The sequence below is a fragment of the Copidosoma floridanum genome, unplaced genomic scaffold, assembly GCF_036245765.1.
Source record: "Copidosoma floridanum isolate Cflo_tuat_1 unplaced genomic scaffold, Cflo_Japanese_pri ptg000014l, whole genome shotgun sequence".
In the NCBI taxonomy this organism is placed as follows: Eukaryota; Metazoa; Arthropoda; class Insecta; order Hymenoptera; family Encyrtidae; genus Copidosoma; species Copidosoma floridanum.
The window spans coordinates 9,265,725-9,278,867 of record NW_028321891.1 but is presented as its reverse complement, the minus strand read 5'-3'; the positions used below and the strand labels follow the sequence as shown (position 1 = coordinate 9,278,867).

The 13,143-nt window shown below is 33.1% G+C and overlaps 1 protein-coding gene across 1 annotated transcript; it reads left to right on the top strand.

Annotated features, from left to right (window-relative positions):
- Positions 1-1,205: 1,205 nt before the first annotated feature.
- LOC106636858 (esterase FE4-like) lies at positions 1,206-4,088 on the top strand. The gene is made up of 8 exons (XM_014349397.3): positions 1,206-1,340; positions 1,428-1,716; positions 1,808-1,993; positions 2,062-2,261; positions 2,502-2,646; positions 2,693-3,031; positions 3,107-3,251; positions 3,763-4,088. Exons 1-8 carry the CDS (start codon positions 1,206-1,208, stop codon positions 3,920-3,922), a joined length of 1,599 nt encoding a protein of 532 aa, XP_014204883.3. The 3' UTR covers positions 3,923-4,088.
- Positions 4,089-13,143: the final 9,055 nt, after the last annotated feature.

Sequence of the window (13,143 nt, the reverse complement as noted above, 5' to 3'; positions counted from 1 at the left end):
ATGCTATCTTCACGTAGATACAGCATTGATGTCTTTTCTTCAACCAGTGTCATGCACACTCTTCTTCAACAGATAGAGATTTTTTATCTCACTTTATATATTTTCTGTTCTGCTTTCCATACTCTTATTTAAATAAATAATGATCGTTACATTTTTGTTTATTGGAGTTTATGAATTATTGTATTTTCTTTTCTACTTAAATTCATTTTCATTTTTTATTCTCTTACCTATTTTGAATAAATAACTAGGTCCCAAACTTTTCCATTCACTACCAAACTGTCTATTGCAAAAACAAGGTGAACATTGTAAGCAAGTTTATAGAAAAACGTTGTACTTTTATGATTGTTTGTCTTTGCTACTCATGCATTATCACAAATTCAGATATGCCTTGTTAGCTTGTTACGAGTAAGCTACTACTTTACTGTTCTAGATATTTAATAGTTTTTCTGTTGTTTTTTTTTTTTTTTTTTTTTTTTTTTTTTTTTTTTTTTATAGACAGCCAAAGGATAGAATGAAAAAAAGGTTTGTCAGTTAAAAAAAAAGATACTAATAAAATAAAGCTTGTAAATTCAGATTAATAAAAGAAATGAAAGCTCTCTTCTTGCAAACCATCACTAAATTCTATCTTTTCTCTTTTTAAAAAAATTTCTCTTGTTTATTATCAATTAAATGATCATTTACTGTTATGAATTGTTCTGATTCCTCAAAGTCTGGTAGTTGTTTGAAACAGCTACTCATTATACTACTGTTCCAAGGAGAGTTTCACTAACCACTAGTATCCATTATGCACTTTTTAGTAAAAGCTATTTCTTTTAACCGCTAATTATAAAGTATAATTTCATCTGCACAATCTTCCATGGTAGTCCTGAACCAAATAAAATAAAAGATCCCCACGCTCGACAAGCGCTCGGCTTGACCATAAAAATTAAACGAAAATTGAAAACACGTTTTCAGGTTGTATAATTAAGCTGTAGATAAGGCATATGCATAAGTTTTGCATAAAATTATGGTTTTTTTTTTTTTTTTTTTTTTTTTTTTTTTTATCGTTCTCATTTGCACCGCGTGGGGTATAGGCGTGTGGTTACTGTACAAAAAAAATTTCGTTAACAGTTGCAACTGTTGCGACGTCCGAGCTACAAGTGCCAATATATTTATTCGATCCTTTGGCTGATTCTGCTCAGTCTTTGAAGAAACTTTGAGCAAGAATGTTGGGACCAGTGGTGGAAACCACTCGTGGGTCCATTCGTGGATTATTACAGAAAAGCATTGAAGGTTTTGAGTACTGTGCTTTCAAAGGCATCCCTTATGCGGAGCCACCTATCGGTGAACTACGATTTAAGGTCAGTTTGGTAACATCATCATGATACTATAAATAATCGTATTCAACGAAAAAATTACAAACACCTCTTGTTGAAAATTTGTCGCAGGATCCAGTGCCCGTAAAAAAGTGGATTGGTATAAGAGATGCTAGAAAGTACGGTCAAATGTGCGTCCAGTACGATTGTTTTTTGACCCTGAGGGGTGGCTCCGAGGACTGCCTGTACTTGAACGTTTACGCAAAGACTCTTGATAAAGAGAATAAAAAAGCGACTATGGTATTCATTCACGGTGGTGCTTTTTATTTTGGAAATTCGGACGACATGTTTTACGGTCCTGACTACTTGATCAGGAAGGACGTTGTACTCGTAACAATCAACTACAGGCTCGGTGTTTTCGGTAAATACACACAACGATTCATTACTAATACAATCAAATACTTTCTTCGTTAATTGTATTCAAATCGTACTTTTCTAATCTTTGAATGTAGGATTTTTAGATTTAGAAAATGAAATAGCTCCAGGAAACCAAGGTCTGAAAGATCAAGTAATGGCTTTACAGTGGATCAGGGATAATATTGGTAACTTTGGTGGTGATCCGGAAAATGTCACTATTTTTGGTGAAAGTACAGGTGGTGCTGCTGTTCATTACCTTACCTTGTCTCCACTATCAAAAGGTTCAAAGTTATTTTAAATACCGTCAACTTTTCAATCATAACATTATTAAAATATCTCTGAAACACAGGGTTATTTCACAAAGCGATTTCTCAAAGTGCTGTGGCTTTTAGTCCGATATGTTTTGTTAAAAATGGACGTAAAAATGCCACTGAGCTCTGTACACTTCTTGGAAAATCATTGTGCGATCCAAAGAAAATTTTAGAATATTTAAAAACAGTTGATTCCAATAAGTTACGTGATGCACAAGAACAACTTAGATTATCAAAGGTAAGGAATACATGATTTTTAATTTTGGGTTGCGAAAGAATCAATAATGTTAATAATTTTTTAACAAAATAATTTTTATTTTATTTGTCTTTCGAGTTACTGTGCAAGATAATAGATTTACGGGTGTAAGCATCTACTTACTACTTGTAATGAGTACAAGTGTAATAAAAATATCTCAAATATCATTCTTCATAGAGTGTAGTGCAAACTTATTCTCATTAATTTTGTATCCTTCCTTAGATCACATTTCCTTTTGGACCAGGAGTAGATGATAAATCCCTGTCGCCTTTCATGCCCTTTTCAGCTGAAGAAATGTCGGAGAAAGGTGTTCATATACCTTATCTTTTAGGATACACGAGTGGCGAGGGAATTCTTATGTTATCAGGTATTACATGGTAGCACATAAGATAACGATAACCTATTTCATTCAGATGCATTTACTGTCAAGGGCCTTAAGAGGAGTGAGCTTTTCAAAATCTTGGATGAAAATTTTGATTCTTGTATTGATGAAAACTATCTTAGCGTACTGAATAGACACAATATAACACCTATGCAATTGAAACGTCTATATTACAAAGGTAAACAAATATCGGAGAAAAACTGCAGTATTTATGCAAAATTTGTTGGAGAACTAACATTTATTGAAGGAATTCACAAGCTCATAAAAATTCAAGTTAATAAAAGTTCAGCACCAACGTATCTTTACAAATTTTCGTATGATCAAGGGTTTTCATTGATCAAGTCCAAGTTGAAATCATTGCAACTTCGAGGTAAATATAGTTTTTTCTCGATTTTCAATAGTTTTATAAGAAAAGTTATCTGATGAATAAATTCTTCCACTTTAGGTGCAAGTCATTTTGATGACTTAAATTATATCTTTAAAATGAATCTGTACGACTTATTAGGAGTACCACATTTGCAAAAAGGTTCACAAGATTATAAGGTAATGGAGCAAATAACGGAAATGTGGACAAATTTTGCCAAATATGGGTAAGTTGTTTTCATTGAGTAATAATAGAATAATGCATTTAACAGAATGAAAAGGTTAAAATTGTAGTTATCAGTGATGTTAATCATTTTTCAAGCAAGAGGCCTTACATTTATAGTTAAAAAAATTTACGTTCCAAAATAAATTACCTTTTTAATCAAACGAATACAGGATAACTGTTTGAAATTCAATCTGATTTTAAAAATATATAGTCTGTTTATCGTAAAAATTGCATTTATCAGCACCAATCATTATTTGTGATGGCAAATATAAATTCACTACCTAATAAAGGCATACTATCAAAAAAATTTAGGTGATAAATTTTCTCAATAATTCTTTACTAAATACACCTATTGATAGTACTTTTAAGGAAATTGGAGTAATTATACTTATTTTTTATGCTATATATTCTGCTACATCTCACGTATTTTGGCTTAATATGATGTAAGGTCTATTATAGAGAAAAATGTTTGATAAAAAATTATTAACGAGACATCAACTACTTTGTTTTAGAAAACCAACCATTATTACTTCAGAACTTTTACCCACTCATTGGCTGCCAGTGGTTAACGACACAGTTCTTCGTTATTTAAACATCAGTGAGGATTTGACAATGCAGTCAGTGTTAAATATAGAAGAAAAATTTGCGTTAGCTCGAAATATTAAAATTTAAAGTATATAATCTCACTGAATGTATACCAATAACCTTTTAAAGTTCATGGAATGTAATAATTTCCACATATATAACCTCGAAAAAAAAAATATATTGCATTCCTCTGTATTCGTATTACTGCTGTTTCCAATATTGTTCAAAGTACAGTATTGAGAAAAACCTAAAAAAAATTTACTTACGTACTGGGATATTTTGAATAAACGATTCTTATTTTTCGTGTTCTTTCGCATGTACTGTTATGTTTCTCTCTCGACTCAGCGAGAGTATATTATTATGCATGTGTGGTTGTCTTATCAGTACATGAATATCGAATCGCAGTTGTTGCTTTTGCTTTGTTTTCACTTTTTATCTTGCCCCACACACCTGCTTACCTTTTTTTTATACGTAATACGTTTCTCGAAAAGCATATTACGTATAGTTTTGTGTTGTAAGAAATTATTGTTTGCAAATGAGCTGGAAAGCAAGAGCACGTATGAGAAACTGAATTTTTCTCCTATAGAGTTGTTTAATGCTTATCAGCTTGTGAGAGCAAGTTGCAAGAGATTGTAAATACTTTTTCTAATCAATTCTTCCTCGGCTGAAATGAGTTTTTTTAATTACGTACATTTTTACTGGGACTATGTATTCAATGTTTTTTAAAAAAAATTGTGCTTTTTTTGATAAATTAAGACAAGATAAGACTTCTCAGCAGCTTCACAAGCTTTTATTACAAAAAAATTACTACAGTCTGTTTCCAAGACATAGTAGTTAATTAAAAATTTTTATTTAAAATTAAAGTTATGTTAATTTATAAATTATACGTTACTAGTGAATCCCCGTAAGTAATCGTTGGCTCATAATTTTTTTGTTAACAAAGCAATACATATTTCAACTGTACTAGAAGTGAAATAGATAAGTATCACGTAGTCAGCCAAAAGCTTTTACATTATAATAAAGCGTTTTTAGTTTATCTCTAACAAATAACTTATTCAAGGCTTCCTTGCCCCTCCCCCCACTCCTCCTTAAAAAGAGGGCCACAGTATAATTTTATGAATTCACTTGAACCAAGATCTTTCAAGGCACGGTAATTCCAAATTCCTTTCCTCAACAAAACTCAATTTCCGTATGAAATAACTTCCCTCTTCAAAGGAGAAGAAGAGTCCCTCTTCCCAATGGTTCGAGATAAAAGCAAAAGTGCGCATATTCGCACGGCAAAAAGAATTGAGACTCGCATGCGTATACACGAGGCGAAGGTAGGTTGGAGAGAAAACGAAGTTACAAAGACGCGATAAATGTGTGTGCGTGCACCTCTAAAGGCGCGCGAGTACAACGCAGCGATAAGTAGACGTGTCTAGAATTTTTTTTTTTTTGCACATTTTTTTTTCTCGTGTCTGCTGGGAAAGCTGAAATTTAATTATTTACTGTTGGGACGTATACTTACGTATGCACGAGCGTAGATGACGTAGATGTTGTTGTTGATGCGCGTTACCTTCTTGCTTTAAGCCATCCTTTGGAGTGACGGCTTTTGTGGCTAGTTTTAAAAATTTTCAGCTATATTTTCCATTAGCGATACTGGCTACGTGATGAATCGTGAGTGTCGACGGAAGAAAGTGACTTGGAGAGTTTACTTTGAGAGTTAATTTAAATTTATAGAGAGGCGTTCGTCGACAAGTAATTTACAACAAAGTAAACGTCACACGATGCATATGGATGTCTCCCCGTTAGCATAATATATGGCATTCGTGTACTACAAAGTGACGAATAGTCCATAAGCTACGATAATAAATGATTTTTTCCATCGAGAAGGACATCAGCACATTTCACGGGTACATTTCTCAAATCTTCCCTCAAGAACTTCGCAATAGAGGCTGTAGACGTTTCGTTCAGTCGACCGGAAAAATTTCTTGTTTGCTGCTGTACCGAACTTTATCGGCTCATGACAAAAATGTCGAAGCGAAGAGCGAGCTCCTTTTCGCGCACTTACTTGAGAAACATGGAAAGGTTTTCTTGTCTTTTCGCACCATGTCGATGAGTTTCTGACTTTGACGTCTATATATACCGTGACTGCGAAAAAGAAAAATGTTTTTCCCATTAGTTTCACACGTCTGTTGTCACAGAACAAATAGTTGTGACTTTTGACAGGACAACGATATTTTTTCAAATGTGTGTCCCACTCCATAGCGTTGCCGGACCACAAATTACACTGGATACTTTTTACACCCTTGGATGCAGCTCTCTCGATTCATCCCCAATTACCATTTCCCTTTTTTCGCTCAACTTCAGGATCGCGCGAAAAAATTCCACCCAACTCCAGAGAGCACTGACGACCAACTTTTTTCCCCGACACCATCGGTCGGATCATAAATTCAAACTGCAGCGTGGCAAGTCGGGCTAAAAATTCATTATTAAAACCGCAGTAAAGGCTGCACCTCGCGCGGGACATTACCGTAATTGAAAATTTCATAACGTAAAACTTACTCCGCCACCGCGCACCCTTAACCTTTTACGTCCACGAAGTGTTGAAAAAAAAAAGACCTCAGCCAAGATGCTCGTCAGCTGGTAAAAAGCTTGTGAAATATTCACCACCTGAACATAAAGCCGAAGGAGACGAGAAGCACCTACATTTTCTACGATAGCTGAAGCGCATCATCGGTACATGTACAGATGCACAGCGCGTTTTTCACGCACCTGTCACGTCTCGATGTCTCTGTTTTCAGTAGCCATAGGTGACCTCGCCAACAATGATCACGGCCACCTCGCTGCCAAACACTCTTTGTTTTGATTTTATTGGTAAGTAACATTTTACAATCCCTATTTTTATTCAATACGCAATCTTTTTAACACTTTTTTTGTTGTTGCAGAAGCTTATTCAGAACTAACCTGCTCAGTGGTATCTATTTATAAAATCACTTGGCGTGAGTCTTTTCAACAGAATATATTGTTTTTGATGACTTTCAGAGTCTTTTAATGTTCATACATAAAAATAGTATTCAGTTCCCTAGAGAGAGAATTATGCTCCTGTACAATATATTGGACTTGTTCATGTGGGTCAATTATTGTCAGTAAAATAATTTCAAGGATAAAATTTTACAAAATATTATAATACAGTATTACATTTTATCTAAAATTTCTTAATAGTTCACATAACCACATGGAAACTACTTGTATATACCTAAGTATCCGTAGAACAATAAGTTTTAAGATGAAAAAAATTCTTATGTTACATATTGTATCTTTACTTATGATTACTCAATAGTTAAAAAAAAGGTTTATCAATTAGAGCGAATAAAGTCTTCTGTATATATTTGTACCAAATTGATTGATTTTAACAATAATTATGATACAAATCATAGGACTGAAGAGCATACTCAGTAAAATATGAATGTTTTATTTATTTACATATTTTTTTTTATTTTCAAACTTAAAATTTACATTTGAAATAGATAATGAGACACAAATACATTAAAATTACGAAAAATTAACTTATGTGTCACGACCATCCACTTCAATATTGTTAAAAATGCTTTTATATACCATGTTATTGAAAGATTAACTTAAACTTTATATCTACAGTTGAAAGGCCATTTGTTTTACATTGTATTGTTGATAAAAACTTAGTATTCCATGGTATACATTTGCAACATACTAATAATTTGATGATCGTATTTTGTAGTATACAATGTAAACTGACATAACTGTACTTAACACCTGGAAAAAATAATATTGTAAAATGTAGATTTTATTCAATAACGAAATTTTCTTGTACATTTTATCAATAAGTTTTGATCAGGGTCACGACGCACGGGGCCTTACTTTTTTACACGAAATTAAAATTTTGGTTAACAAAAAAAACGGACTTTATTTTTAATATTTCGTGTTACAAGATCATGAAACTTTATACAAAAAAGTTATTTATATCAAATTAAAAAAAATGTATAGGCATTTGGGTGGATAGTATTAAAAATGAATGATTATAAATTCAAGTTTTTTTTCATGATTTGATGGAAAAATAATATCTGAAATAGATCGAGCTTACAAAAGATTTTACTAAGAAAAAAAATTAGGAAACTGTTTTACTCTAAAAACGCTGAAGAAATCATCAATTTTTTAAACCACAACTCATTTACACTGAAATATTTTATTGTGATAATCCCACTGTACATTCAAATGCATTTTATTTATTAAAGTTCAAAGTTATTAAAAGTTCTTACCTTTAGAAGTAATGACTCCTGCAACAAAAAAGCATTCAAAGCTTCAAACTTAATATCCGTTTTTATGCATTGATTTGCAAATAGTAATAGCTAAAAATAAATGTGGTCCTCATTACAACATTTATTACTTAAAATTATTAGCTTCAAATGCTTACTTGATGTAATGTATGTTCATCTTTTATATTGTCTGTACGTATCAAGCACTGAATTAAAGTTAACTCAATCTTCTTACTCTATAAAAATAATGATAATTGGATAGAAATTTAGTATTTGAGGTGCATATGTAGAATCAACAGTATTTTACCTCTGCAGTTGCTAATCTAGCTGATTTGGTTAGTAGCATCAGCATAAATACAGCATTGAAGAAATATATATATATTTTAAATGACTTAAATTCAAGAGTTTTTGGTAGGACACCAAACACAATAAAGCTTTGGATGTTGCCTATCAACAATGTAGTGTATATTGCGATGAAAAAAAATATCGATAACGAGTAAAAATTAGATACGTCTTGAGATAATTCCATAAGGAATACATGTATTTCTCGTAATTTCAAAATGCTCAACGATTTTTCTGATAGACTGGGATTCAGTGAATCAACAATTTTTTTATGTGACATAGTGTCAAAGATCTTTTTCAAGTTATAATTAATTGATTTAAATGATAGTTTAATACAAATAGTGAATAAAACATATTGCATCATTACTATATTTATTATTATGAAGTATACTGCTTTCAAAGATCGAACTATCAACCTTCCTCGATACAAATTATCATGTAGGTACAATATTAATGTAAGCACATTAAAAATATAAGTGAAAAAGACAAAATACAAATTTTTTTTTTTCGTTCAATACAAGTTGATTGATATTAATTTTTTTCTCCAACTTGTTAAACATTTCTCTTAAGGAGTTTACTTTAGTTAGAATTGTAATGGCGACTTTTTGTTTGATGACATGTTGAATTAAAATATAACTAGTAGCTATTAACAGAAAAATTTCTTCAACATAGGCATAAATAAATATATGTGCAACGAAAGGACAGTATAATTTCCTTCGATTCATCTCTTTAAATATATCAAGTAGATCATAGAATTTTCTGATGGTTAATAGTATAAATAAAAAAATATTATAAGCAATCCCAGTGTAGGAGTAAGTGAAAGACCAACGTTTAAAATTACTTTTTTTAATTGAAACTTCTTTGAAATTCATTGTTATTGAACCAAACAAGCGATTAACAAAGTAAAAAAACTTAATGTACGAGAAATGAAAGTGGTTTAATTTCTTTTTTAATACTAATTTATCCAATGTCATATCAATACGAGTTTCAAGCTGAAAAAAGTTAAGTAATTTATTCAAAGGAAACTGATTGGTTTTGTTGTATACTTACATTTACAGCCATTTTAAGTCAAAAGTAAAACTGTACAGCACTGTTTTCTAAATATTAGGACAATTTTGTCTTCAAAGTGTTATTAAGCTATATAATTTCGAACTTGGGATATTCAACTGCTATACTCTTTTAAAAAAGGTCTGACTTACGTCAAGTTTCAACGTTGACTGAAAATATAATACAATAGTATTTAGAAAAAGACGACAAAAAATCAATTACTTTTTAATTACTTTTTTCAATAAGTAAATTAATATGATGCTGTTACAATGTGTGTTGTTGGAAAACGTACATCTAGATTTTTTACTACTTAAATATATCAATGACAAGACAAAAGTACGAGCCAAAGGCACAGCTATTCTAATAATTTATACCTACTATGACCTGGTTAGGATTATTAGAGAATATTTAGGGCTGTGGTATGGTAATATAAGAATAACTATAATTATATATCACAAATGCAAAATTATGAACGTAAACAATAATCACAACGATAATAATTTACAGAAATAATACCAAAAATGCTCGTTGGTAACAAAATTACTTTTCCAAACAAGTACTCAGTGGTTGTATTGTACGAACAATGGAGTAAATACAATAAAGGCGTAAAAAAATATATAAATAAAAACTTTCAGTAGGTAATGAAATTTGTAGCTTTCGGACTGATATAAATGTTAATATTACTCTTAATTAATTAATTTAAGCACGTCTGTGATTAAAACGAGAACAAACAAAGTTCAAAATTGATTAAAAATCGTAAGAAGTGGTAATAACGATAGTAATTACGTAAAATTTGATTGTTAAACCTTTTTGAGACGAGGATATTTTATTCTTCTTAATACCGTAATCATATACGTACTGAGTTCACCAAATGACTTCTCCAAGTGCGCGAACACTGAAATATCCCCACCCATTTCACCCTCATTTTTCTGCAAAAGTATTCTTGCGTTTGCTTTGAAAATTCACTCAAAGATTACTTCACCCTTTCCATCAAATGGAAAAAGAAATACATGACATGAGCCTTGCTACTGGCTATTTGAAGGTAACATGTAGTGACATACTATCATTGAACAAAAGGCATGGATGGACCCAAAGGGCTCGTTGTATCTTTAGTTGTTTTTTTTTTCTCCTCAACCCTCTTCCTCTAAAGTATACACAGGTAGGTGGCTTACGTTGTACAGGAGGACGAACGAAGGCTTTTGTAAGCTGACGCGAAGCTCTCGTGACGTATCGCCATATATACCGTGGCTCCCAGAAGGAGTAACTCACACTCTAAAAGTGATGGAGGAGGAGACGACGCGCAATGGCTTCGGATCGGGTGCTCGAATTACGTGTGTGTTTTATACGTGCAGTCGTGCGTGCGTCGTTGCACTTGACTTGCTTACCCTCCACGTGTATATGTACACACATAAATATGACGCTGGAAGAAAATGATACAGAGTGCAAAAAGAGTAATGGGCATAAGGGAAATTAGAGACGAGCGTGCGGTCGGGCTGCGTGTGTTTGTGCTGTGCATATTTATACGTGTACATACTTGGGGTGAGTTTCGGCGGGTGAAAGTTCACATGTACATGTACAATATGCACACGAGCGTCTTCCATATCGGCCAACTATACGAAAGGTTTCGCGCCCGGGCCTCGTGTACGTATATACATATATATCATACACCCCACGATCCCGGCGCGATAAGGCTCGGTTGGTGGTAGTTGTTCTCTCGGATGGAAATTACACGTCTCACTCCGTTGGCTTTTGAGAGTCGAAAGTGCGCGTGCAACAGTAATTTGCGGTGTATGCGCGGTACTTACGAACCCGCTGCCGTGTACCAATCTTCTTTTTTTCTTTTTCCTTCCCTTACGATATAAGGAACACCGTGGAATCGGGCAGTGTACGAATTCGTGGGGAAAATAACCTCGTTTCACTTTTCGCTGATGATTGATTCGAGTAACGAGTGGAAAAACATAATTCGACCGCGAGTCGATCGGTCAAACGTCGGGTGGGATTAAAATAATTGTACCACTTTTTTTTTTTTTTTTTTTTTCTTATCAGATCAACACAACGGAACGTTATTGTAGCTTGATCATGAGGTGGTACTACTTTATAAATGCGCCAGTGGCCATCTTTTTGGAGTAGCGTGCCATTACGTTTTCTGCTGTTTCATCGGATAAAATGGTCTTGACAAATATATGTATATCGTGCGCGTGTGTACGCGGGACACGCGTGGGTGTGAATAATACATTCCAACGATGGATCAAAAAATGGTTGACACTTGCATGGAAGTGACTCGTGGCTCGTTTGCTTGACATGACGTATATATTTTTCACTGTAAATTATATAAGCATCGTGGCTTTTGATGAAGCTGCATACGTTATGCTGATGGATCGTTTTCACGGATACTTTTGTTTGCAATGTTTATAAAAACCTTGAGTTCAGAAAATTGAAGATAATTGGAGGAAAATATCGTAATTTTAATTTGTATAAATTTCTTAAACTAAACGATACCAAGTAATTATGAATCACGTAAGTTCATTTTTTCATTTAATATCCACCAGAAACATTCAAATTATCATTATTGAGCTCTTTGGTTGTTACTTGCTTACCATTTTTTGTTTATACTTGAAGCAGATTTCCATGTGATAAAGTGTGCTTATGCTAGAAAGCAATTTTCCTAATGAACTAAAGCTGTTGTACACGTTTTTTCATAACTACTGACCAAACGTACATGTGACTACTATTTACATTTTGTACTAACGGTTTGAATCTCATTTATAATTATTCTTGAGAAAAATACAATTAAAAACCTGTATTATTTATGACAAATCCAATACACGATTAAATTAGAAATTATTATTATGAAACCTTTTTTAAGCCCACATTTGAAAGACAAAATAAAAAAATGTATGAAGAGCAAGTTACGCGTGAACTTTTAAAAATAAAGTAAGTAATAAACCAGTAAACTTTTTAAATGAAATTATCAAGACAGTCTCTGCTAATCGAGCTAATTTCAGTCAAACATTGCGTACAGCATCAATGTTGCACCATTGATTTTGATCACCAATTTGGTTCTCATCTCAAAACCTTGTGTACACAATTAAACTTACAATCTAATCACAGCGACTTTGAGCTCAATCGCAAATGAATTAAACCAGGCCAGGAAGCGAAAAAAAAAAAAAAAAAAAAAAAAACCGATCGCTTGCACGGGAAAGTTGGAAACGTGACCGGAATATCTTTCACCCTACCGAAGTAGACACATAGAAAGAAGAGAGAGCAAAGAGCATTTTCATTCACTAAAACACAGTGCTCGCAACATTATCATCCAAATTGAAAACCAGCCAAACCATCGATCAACCTCCTCGTTCCTCCCCTCGTTTTGCTCCCCTGTACAACCCAGAACGGTCCCATGGACTTATCGACCTCCTCCCCCTTCGAAGCATTGGTTCTCGGATGCAAATGCAGGCTCGCGCGTAAAAATTTAATTATACACATGGGACTCTCCATCTCTGCTTTCATTTTTTTTTGTTTCTGTTAATCGTACGAGGAATGAGAGATGCCGCAGTCCTCCCTTGACGCTCGAGCAAAAAAAAAAAAAAAAAAAAACAAGGAGGAAGACGAAGAGCCCAAGTGAAGGGTGGTAGTTCTGCTATTGTT

Coding starts and splice junctions, on each gene's coding strand:
- LOC106636858 (XM_014349397.3), top strand. CDS start 1,206: ATGTTGGGACCAGTGGTGGAAACCACTCGTGGGTCCATTCGTGGATTA. Junction 1,994..2,061: donor CTTGTCTCCACTATCAAAAG/GTTCAAAGTTAT, acceptor TCTGAAACACAG/GGTTATTTCACAAAGCGATT. Junction 3,032..3,106: donor GAAATCATTGCAACTTCGAG/GTAAATATAGTT, acceptor CTTCCACTTTAG/GTGCAAGTCATTTTGATGAC.